Source organism: Salvia splendens, chromosome 17 (genome assembly GCF_004379255.2).
Source record: "Salvia splendens isolate huo1 chromosome 17, SspV2, whole genome shotgun sequence".
NCBI classification, from domain to species: domain Eukaryota; kingdom Viridiplantae; phylum Streptophyta; class Magnoliopsida; order Lamiales; family Lamiaceae; genus Salvia; species Salvia splendens.
In genome coordinates, this window is record NC_056048.1 from 11512700 (window position 1) to 11523568 (window position 10869).

The window sequence follows — 10869 nt, forward strand, 5'->3', positions numbered from 1 at the left end:
GCATACCCAAACTACAGCGAAATCCTATTAAGAGAGGCCAAAATTTAAATTAGCCGAGGAAAAAATCAACTTGCATTAAATATCGTCTAAAGATTCTAAATAATTGAACGTACATTTTTGCCCTCAAACCATTTGAGGGTGATTTAGTCCAAAAAAATTTAAAAAATGTCAATATTACCTTGAAACTTGCATTAACTATAGTATACAGACCGAAAATGAGCTTTTGAAAGTATAGATACCGCAAATGTGCATCGGTGAAAGTATATGTCCTAAATTTGTAGTTCACTCTATAGAATCATACTCTAGTTTAGGAGGTTGCAAAAGAGAGAACGAGCTAAATTTTTAGGACCTATATTTTCTGCGATGCACTTTTGTGGTCCTTATACTATCCATTTTGCTCGTTTCATGTGCTTTTGTACTTCTTCAGAACTTTTTTGGATAAAAATACCCCAAATCTATTAGGGGCATTTTTGTACATTTACTCTCCAATCACTGAAATGATAGTATTTGTTTTGCGAGGACCTGAAATGAAATTTGTATGTTTTTGGGTTTTCTATTTGTGATTTATTCGAATTATTTTCAAATTATTATTTGGAATGGTTATAGTGCAATTCATGAATCTATAGTTGAGCCAATCCAATTCATGAATCCATATAGTTTGACTGGATTTATGAATTGTGAATTAAAATTTATTTTTTATAGGATGTAATTCTCGCGAACATATGAATTTCAAAATAGCTATATATTTAATCCTCTAAAGCTATATACATGCATATTAAATTAGAACTTAATAAAGAATTGAAATTGTTTACATATAACTAATTTTACTATAGACACGGTGAAGTTTTATGTGGTACACGGTAATTAATATTTTCACATTCTCACGAACATATATAATTTTTAAAATAGCTATACTAAGTGTACATACATAAAACATATTTAATCCTCTAAAGTTATGTACATGCATATATAAATAAATGACTAAGTATAGATTATGACGGTAAATTAGTCAGTCAAAGCATATAAATTTATACACCAATTAAAGTATATCAAATTCGGAAACCTTATACGAAAGAGAAACTTATCATAAATTAAAGCATATAAATTTATACACTAATTAAAATAGGAAAACAAAATTAATTTTGATTAGTCATAGAGTATTCACTACTACTATTAAATATACATAACAAATTTCATTTCAAGTCTTAGTAAAACAAATTTCATTTCAGGTCATTGAAGGGTAAAAATGAGCGTACAAAAATGTCCCTAATAGATCTAGGAGTACTTTTTGTCCAAAAAAGTGTTTGAAAAAGCGCAAAAGCACCTGAAACGAGCAAAATGGATAGTATAAGGATCGCAAATATGCATCGCGGATAATATAGGGCCTAAACATGTAGTTCATACTTTGTACATAAATCATCCCCCTCTCTAAACAAGTCCCTACTTTCTGTCTATGGCTTTTTGAATTTTCTCAAAAATCAAGTCTTTGTTGCTACATCAAACAAACTGATAGTTATTCATCCCTATTTTTGTAATTCAAAGTCACAACATAAAACTGAGTTGGATTTGCACATAGAAACCCTTCTTTACTTGGAAGTTCTGGAAAAGCAGTCACACTTGTATGGCAGTAATAACATTTGTATTAGGTATATTGCTTTCTCTATCGAATTTTGGCTCCATGTGTTAATGCTAATCCTCTCTTTCACAAGTATTAGATATCCAGGGATACCTCATTCATTGTTCTGTGGTGCCCGTGGAGGTTCTGCATAAACCTGACCTTGATCTCTCAAGTCTCGAAATATGGACAGGAAGTAGTTGAGGCTCTCTGATGAAGCTCCCCCAAGGATCCACAACAGCAGCGAACTAAACGAGCTCATGGCCCCAGGATTCCCTCCGCCCTCCGGCTGACGAACGACGGGTTGCTCGCCAGCATTGCCTAACGTATTAGTGGGCTGTTCCTCAGGACCAGCTGCAGCATTTCTAGGCGTTCCTCCACCTCGAGCTACAGGCACAGATGCCATATCTGTGTTCACAGCTCCGGGGTTCCTAGTATTTAATCTTGTGATGCGTAATGTTGACGCCAGAATAGTAGAGGATGTGATATGAAAATCTGGATGATGCTGAAAATGTGACCGGCGATTTTGCATAAACCTCTGCAAAGCAGGAACCTGCCAGGATAGTTTATAAGAAATCAATCCCTAAACTAATGGGAGGACATCAATAAAAATTTAACCGTAGGTATCTAGCAACAAACTTTTCCATACTAGTATCTTCACATTGTTTTTCCCTCAAACTCAAAAACTCAAATTCTACCTTCCAAGATACTGCATTATAACTAAAAGAGCATATACTGACTGAAGCACGTTATACCTCAAATCTATTCCAGAAATAGAGGACAAGGTGTTGCATAAATGCAGCAGAAGTTGAGAGAGCTAAATAAGAAAACCCTGTATGCACAGCAATGGCAAGTCAGAATAATCATGACTTGGACAATGTCATCATCTGATGCTAAGATACTAGAATATTACCATATGTATAGGAGAAAAAGTATATGTGGAACACTAAAAAGTAGAGCAAAAAGAAGCGAGGAAAGAACTTCATTGATATTGGTGTACGGACACTGCAAGATATAGAAGAAAAAACTGTATAAGTAAAAGAATGCTCAGCGTATAGAAGATTAAAATTATAGTCTGAGTACTTTATCTGCACTTATACCAAACATCTTATACAAATTATCAGACAGTAGTTGTTAAGTGTGTTTTCAGGTGTGGATCACACATGGTAGTTTACTACAACCTAGACATATAGATAGCAGACAGTGGCATAGTTAGAAGTCAAATATTATCCACATGTTTTAACTTGTTTCTCTTGCTTTTTTCATATTTCTTTTGTTGTTAGGCAGAAGCTAGGGAAAGGGAACCACCTGATAAGCGTGAAGAGTTCACAGATCCAGACAAGAATCAAGACCATGAAAGCCAAAAGCTGATCATCATAAAACTCAAATAGAAAAAATAGTATTCCAATCATTATCTGGACACAGAATAAGGAGACATGTCAGTTCACTTAAAATGGGGTACAAGGAGTAAAAGATCACCAAAAGAAGTTGCATGCTCACTGGTACAAAAACAAGCGATTCTATTACATGCACAAAAATCAGTTGAAATGTTGGAAGCCTGTGTCGAGCATGATGCTGGAGCTGCACTGAAATAAGGATAGAAAAAGAAACATTTCAATACATTACCCAACACTCTAATCAAGGTCAATATATATTTCAAAACAAGTCGTGTACCTCTATTTCTTCAATTCAACCATGTAACTTTTGTAATGACAGCATAATGTAAGACTCATGTTGACTGGTCTAATACTAGTTACATATTTCAGATTCATAATGATGCAAACTTAATTAATGATGCACTACTTTTACGATAGTCTTACATTGTAAAGTAGAATAATCATTTAAATAAAAGCTCCTTTGTCAAAACAAACCTGTAAACTTCAGCATACGCGTCTGCGTCTCTCTCAATGTAAATGAAACTGACATTGTGGTTGTGAAGAAAACAAATAGGGACATCATTAATACACCGCACTTGGTCACAAGATAGTCTGCAAAAGACAGCAGCAGAAGAGCATGTGATGTTTTATCATCGTGTGACATTTACTTTTCAGAAGACAGCACTTAGATATGCCTGAATTTAGTGAGGAAGTGGTACAACACTACACCTCCAAATTTTGCAGAACTTTCAGGCTGCTCATGAGCATAGGTAAGGTTATAAAACTCCTTTGTTTGGTAATTAAAAAGGTAACCTGCCAAATTGCAAAACATCTATTATTACGGAAGGAAACACAAATATATAACAGCACTCGAGACTAGGTATGCCTTGCTTGATTAAGATAGCAAAATCATATGAAATAAGTGTTTTAACGGTTGCAAGTAATTAAGTTACACCATGAACTGGCTGATTTGATAAAACCCATTAATTAACTCAGAAACAGTTACATGGCAGAAGAGCGGTACAAGATTCAAATTGGGTTGGCAGTCTGTTATAAATAACCAGTGAATGGATTTATTAAAGAGCAAAAAAAACCAAGGAGATATTTTCAAGCTTTGAAAAATATAACTAAGAGCACATGAGTGTAATAGTTCTTCCTGCAACATAGTATAAATATAACTTCAAATTTGTGGTGGAAATTCATGCTAAAACTGACGCCATACAGGTACTTAGATACCTTGGCCAGGTGAATTCAATAAACTATTCATCAAAATAGTGTCATATCCTACAACCCTGTTTATCAACAACTGCTGCCACCTGAATAAAAACCATATCAATTTAACGTTAATATCTAGAAACATAATATCTAAGTTGCCTTAATGTGATAATGGTACAATAATCCAACATTTGATTTCATTTCAAGTAAATAAATTTTACTGGAAGCAGAATACATATATCAAGTTAACTTGGTATCTTCTACTTCAAGTCTTGTATGGAACTGTGAATAACTTTGGTGAAAAGGACATGTAAATTTAAATCGTTTTGAATCCCGGTCTAATGTCAGTCAAATGTGCAGCTGTGCACTATACATACAAGTGCGTAAACCAATAGAGCATCGCAAAAATGATGCAGATATATCTAACTCATAGAAACATGCAACCGACCATGGTTAGCCCAGTAAAAGTATCAATTAATACCTGAATGAGAGGGACTGTTGTAGTAACAGCATAAACCGGAGGCAATTTATTTACAGTTCCACAATATTGTAACAACAAAACCTATTCTATGTACAGAGTATACAAAAGACTTTGAAACCTTAGCTCAAACTATGCAAAAGAAAAATATCAAGCAAATGAGCAGTCTTTTCATCTAGAAAGTAAGAAAGAGCAAATACCGGTTGCCAAAGCAATTATGTCGAGCTGAAATACTGATATTAATTGTACGAATTCCATGCCTTGATCTAGCCTCTTCAGGCAACAAAAAATAACCCTACACAATAATGCATCACATAAAAAATAGCTGAAGAGAAGGGTAAAGGACACGCTGCCTCCTGAAGGGTAAATCTTAAAAAGTTTCAGATGCAAAATGTAATTTACCAATATTCTTGATGAAAACAGGGAATGGCTCAATGGAGAAAGGTAAACAAGAAATGAAATGAACCTATAAAGTTAAACCTTTTCCATTGTATACAAATAAGCTGGTTCAAATGCCTTGCTTCTCTTCTCCAGCCACTGCACTGAGATATTAATATAATGAACAATAAGATTGCATGAGAATGAATTATATACTCCCTCTGTCCACAAAATTTTCCTTTTTGCCCATCCAAAAATAATTGCCACTTTCCATTTATAGAAGTAGGGTCACACAACTCACAGTGCCCACCACACATTTAATGTGTGGCCCTTACTCCACTCACACATTAAAACTTGTGCCATCCATAACATAGCAATTTTTTTGTTGACTGAGGGAGTATTATACTCTTTAATGTCCACAAGGACACACTCTCTGAAGTAAACACATTCAAGAACTCATGTAACAACCTTAATTAAACTTAAGGAAAACTTTGAAACAAAAGCATGTCAGGATTAAGGATAATCTAACAGAAACAAATTGGGTTTCGAGGAGAAGTTAAAACATCCCGGCATAGATTTTCTAGGCTTACAGAATAGGTTGAGAAGCATAACTAAATCCATGGGATTGCAGAACAAAAATCTAAAATCTCATCATTCGAAATTGAATGGACACCAAATGTCACCAAAAGTCTGGTAAAGATATGGGCAGAGAAAGCATCTACCTGCATAGGAGTTGAACCTGTCCAAATGTAAGATCTTTAGCCACTTTGGAATATCGAAATTCAGATTAATACCAGCAACATCCTGCATGAGTATGGGGCACCGGTTATTTAGAACTGCTTTGCAAAGTATGTCTGACGCGTAAAATAATATCTCAAAAAAAAGAAGTGCATATGGATTCCTGACATATCAGATTCCATTGGTAACCAATTCATAGAAAGGGAAAGGAATAAAGCTATCATCATAATCTAACCCATAAACCTCCAAGAATTCGCCTTGCTAATCTCAGAAAGAAAGACAAACGGCCATGCCACTTTCTACCAATATGGAATATAGCTGCCCTAAGAGATTCTTTTGGCGAAACAAAAAACCTATTGCGGGGCACGTCTTCACTGGCTTTTATCACCATTTCATCAGATGCTGGCTTAAACCTTTCACTGCTGATAGAATTTTCTCTTTGGGATTCTAAAACATCACTATCAGTTTTCGAAAATTCTAGTCGAGATTTCACCATCTTTGCATCAGAGCTTATCCAGCTCAACCATGAATTTGCAGCCAAATGAGGTGAACCTCCGCCATCCACATTGGTAGGTTCTTCACTTTCAGCACTCGTTTCTTTATTACGGGAGTCTATCTCCTGATTATTGGGCTCATTATGAGCCCACAAGCCAGCGCTGGTGATCTGCAGGAGGGCAGGTAAAACTGAGAAGCCATCATAATCAGTTGAACATGAAAGTTTTGCACGTTGTACAAAGTTAGCAGAAGCTCAGCAGCCATACTTAAGGAGAAGAGTAAGATGTCGACATAAAGAAGGATCATTTCCTACCTTAATCAGAATAAGCTGGGCATCAGACATTTGGGCACTAGAGAACTCACTGGAACAGCCAGGCTGCAGCATTCAATGATAATAAAGAGTAAAATTTACATCATAGTATTAAAAAAGAATAGTTTTGTAGTAATATGGAATTGAAACGATTAAGCCCAAATTCTCACTGGAAAAAGTGAATAATCACCACCGAGTCACAATTTTTCTCGAATTAAAAAAAAAGGAAGAAGAGATGATGAAGGAGGAAACCTGCTGAACATAATTGGCGTGCATAACAACGAGGATACAGAAGAGGGTGATGGCCAATAAGAGGAAAAAGTACTCCAACTTAGCTCTGATTTTGGGGGTGAGCATCTCAGAAAAGCGCTCCTGCACCCGCATAAAGGTCTGCTCCGGATCCATTTTCAAATGCCGGAGGGGGAAGACGAAGATGAAGACGAATTATCCGGAGAATTTCTAATCTGTAGCTGCCATTTTTGGGGATTTTGATTTTGGTCAGAGTTGGACTATTGGTTTTGTCCTTCTATTCAAAACTGGAAGCTTATTCTGTTTTTCCGACTTTTCACACAATTCATATTAGCTGCCTACAATTTTCGATTTTAGCATTTATTCAAGGGAAAAGCTACGTGGGTCACGGCCCGCCATAAACCGGTTTAATAGCAAAAAAAACCAGCTTACTTAAAATTTCTGGTTTAGTAACTTGTATACCCTTGTCATAATTTGAAGAGAAGATATATGGCATAAAGCATTGGAAACTAGAAGCAGGAAGAAGATGTATTGGGAGTTGGGCCCATACTTACTATTATTTCTTCTCAACTATTGAAAAATTTTATTTTAATTATTTCAATTTAAAGAGCTTACAATAATAAGTAAATGTAAAAATTTACATTTATAAATAACATAATACTATAAAGTATAATACTGTAATAGTTTACAATTATTTTATTAAACATAAATAAACATGAGTGATGGCATACGTTCAAAAATAATGTTAATAGACCTTAAAACATTAACAGTTTATCTTTTAATAATTTCAGAATAAACTGATTAATTATATGAGGTAAAAATTAATAACAGTTAAGCATTGATTATATAAGACTTTTTATTCATGGAATTTATAATTTTACCTTAAAATTTCAAATTGAAACATGTTGTTTGAGACAAGTTGTGATTCTCAAGCCACGTATTTTGACACCGCTTTTGAGTAGGAAAAAAGTCGCAACGACAATGATATTCTCGACGGTACTATTTACTTAAGTGTGGATAATGCAATGGCGATAATAATTAAGATTTTATTTAAAAAATAACAATAAAGATCATTATATAATTAAACAAATACATGAATTTAAAAAATTAAGGAATCAAATTACTCAATCGAATATACAGTAGTTTGATATATAATTGAAGCTATATTCGACTAAACAAAGTTTAATTGAACTTAGAAACAATTAAACAATTGAATGGTGTTTAGATTCACTCGATTATAAGATTTAACTAAATAATCCAACTACACTTGAGTTGATTGAATATAGTACTATCGAGTATCAATTGAACAATTTAATAGTGCTTCGAATCACTTGATTATAAGATGTAAGTATATAATTCAATTAAATCGTTAATTGAACATAGAATCAATGAGCAATTCAACAGTACTTAGATTCACTTGATTATAAAATGTAACTAAACAATTCAATCGAACTTAGAGTTAACTGAACATAGAATCAACTGAGCAATTCAATAATATTTAGATTCACTTAATTATAAGATGTAATTAGAGAATTCAATTGAACAATTGAATATATAGTGTTTAGATTCACTTGAATTATTCATTTGAATATAAAATTTACCTTAATTGTCCAACCACAGTTGAAAATAAAATATAAAAGGTAAATGAATTAATTTGATACACTCCAGAATTTTTATTAATACTACTACTCAATTTAATTGAATCGTATTTCAAAATAGAATAATTCAATAGTGTTTAGATTCAATTACATATTATATGTAAATTTTAGATTAAATTGGATAATTCATTCTTTTTTAAATTTGAATTAAAGTTATTCACTAATCGATATTCAATTGTTCATTTGTATCTAAAATTCACCTTAATTGTTCAATTACATTTAAAAAATAGAATACAAAATGTAGTAGAGTGATTTGTTCTATTATCATTTCCATTAGATTGACTTTCTTTAATTGAGTTTACTAATACACTTATCGTATAAATTTTTCTTTTTAAAAATTATAACTAAGATTCATTATATATTTTAAATTTATAAATAGATTTTTAATCTATAATTTAATCTTATAATATTAAGAAAGAAAAATGTTACTAAAATGGCATTTGTCATACCATCAGTCCATCACTAACATGTACAGTACTAAAATCTTGCAAGAGATGATAGAATACAACTGGATATAAGATAAATCGAATCTACTATGAAACCAAATGTCCATATAAATTAAATGTTTAATTTAACAAAATGTCCATATGAATTAAATGTTTATCGTTAAGTTAAATCTAATCTAAACATAATTATTAAATTAAATCTAAATATAATTAAACTGTTCAACTAAACATATTATTTAATTGACTAATTTAACTGAATGGTAGATTAAAGTATCTTTAATTATTCAATTAATTCTAATGGTCAACTTATTTGTTCGACTAAATCTAAATTTAATTAAATTAAAGTTCAAATTAAAGTTTATACAAGCCTAAAATCAATTAAATAGGAATTTGAACGTTGTTAATTTTATTTTAAGAAAATAAATAGATCAATTATTAAATTATTTTCACCAAACTATTTAATCAGTCAAAACATTATATTAATATTAGTTGTGGGTTAGATAACATTTTGGGTGTGATTGAGTTCTATAATTACAAAATAGATATATTAACAATTGAATTATTCTTATCCAACTATTTAATTAGTAAAAATTTATAATGAGATTCAAGTTTAATTACATTATAATTTAAAGGTGGTTCAATTTTAATATCTCAATATAAATAGATTAATTATTGAAATTTTATTGTCCAAAAATTGAATCTAATATTCGACTGGATTGTTGAATTCTAAATCGAGACAAATTCATCAATACAATCTTTCGAGGTTGGTTTCACATCTAATTTTTAATCCTTATGAATTTAATATCAATTCCTTTTATAGGCGAATTTACAGTAAAAAAAATATTATTTCACATATCAAATATTTAGAGTATTATGCTACAGCGACAAAAAAAAAATACTAATTGCAATTAAGAATACTAGTAGTATATTTTATTCTAAGACTACTCAATTCTAAACTGAGAGTTTTATTTTTTTCATATTGTACTTGTGAGTTGTGAGCTTGTCATCCATTAGTTATTCCATAGTTAAGAATATTGTTTCTTATATTCTGTCTTTTGTTTACATTTTCATTATTCATATTTTTTATTAGTCCATAATTTTTTTGTCAAACTGATTGTACCATAATTAAGCTTTATAATTATATACTTAGAGCGTGTAATGTCATCGACATGAGATAATATCGATCACATTTTCATGGATTAAATTTCACTATTAATTATTACTACTACTATAATACGCCTTCTTAAAAGACTATCTAATGTACTGTATAATCATATTAGTGTATTGAGCATTTAATATAAAACTCATTAACTATGGTCTACTTTGATTCAAATTCCAACTTGAGGCTATTAAATGCGTATTCTTTAATTCAAAATTTGAAACATATCAATTCTCCTTCATCGGACAAAATATGATCAAGGATATATATGTAATTTTCGTTTATCCACTAACTTTAACTAATATTTTATTTAATAACTAACACTTAAATTTACTAATTTAGTCTTGTATGACTGACCATAATATGGCCATTTAGCATCGCTCTTTATTCAATCATTTGGTATTAGAATAATGTAGTGTTGCCCATGGTTCGAAAACCGGCGGTTCCGAATTCGGAACCGCAACCGGACCGTGAGGCTATTTCACGGTTCCAGTTCTGGTTCGGAACCGCCGGTTTTTCGGCGGTTTACACGGTTTCGGTTCTCGAACCGGCGGTTTCGAGGTTCGATTTATTTAATTTTTTTAATTTAAAATTTGGACTTATACAATAAATTGAAATAATACTAGTAGTATATTTTATTCTAAGACTACTCAATTCTAAACTGAGAGTTTTATTTTTTTCATATTGTACTTGTGAGTTGTGAGCTTGTCATCCATTAGTTATTCCATAGTTAAGAATATTGTTTCTTATAT

General features: G+C 31.9%; 1 protein-coding gene across 3 annotated transcripts; it reads right to left on the bottom strand.

Annotated features, from left to right (window-relative positions):
• Positions 1-1343: 1343 nt before the first annotated feature.
• On the bottom strand, positions 1344-7189 carry LOC121775036 (membralin-like protein At1g60995). Of its 3 annotated transcripts, none has more exons than XM_042171989.1 (14): positions 6858-7189; positions 6609-6671; positions 6036-6464; positions 5785-5866; positions 5165-5226; positions 4885-4979; positions 4228-4307; positions 3721-3804; positions 3487-3603; positions 3143-3201; positions 2924-3030; positions 2529-2620; positions 2371-2447; positions 1344-2168 (listed from the first exon to the last, which is right to left on the bottom strand). In XM_042171989.1, exons 1-14 carry the CDS (start codon positions 7008-7010, stop codon positions 1731-1733), a joined length of 1938 nt encoding a protein of 645 aa, XP_042027923.1. In that variant the 5' UTR covers positions 7011-7189; the 3' UTR covers positions 1344-1730. The 3 variants fall into 3 exon arrangements, with proteins under 3 accessions (XP_042027923.1, XP_042027922.1, XP_042027924.1); XM_042171988.1 differs by having other exon boundaries at positions 3116-3201; XM_042171990.1 differs by lacking the exon at positions 6858-7189 and having other exon boundaries at positions 3116-3201; positions 6036-6484.
• Between the last annotated feature and the right edge of the window lie 3680 nt (positions 7190-10869).

Coding starts and splice junctions, on each gene's coding strand:
- LOC121775036 (XM_042171988.1), bottom strand. CDS start 7,010: ATGGATCCGGAGCAGACCTTTATGCGGGTGCAGGAGCGCTTTTCTGAG. Junction 6,672..6,857: donor ACGCCAATTATGTTCAGCAG/GTTTCCTCCTTC, acceptor TGAATGCTGCAG/CCTGGCTGTTCCAGTGAGTT. Junction 6,465..6,608: donor CCCAGCTTATTCTGATTAAG/GTAGGAAATGAT, acceptor GCCCTCCTGCAG/ATCACCAGCGCTGGCTTGTG.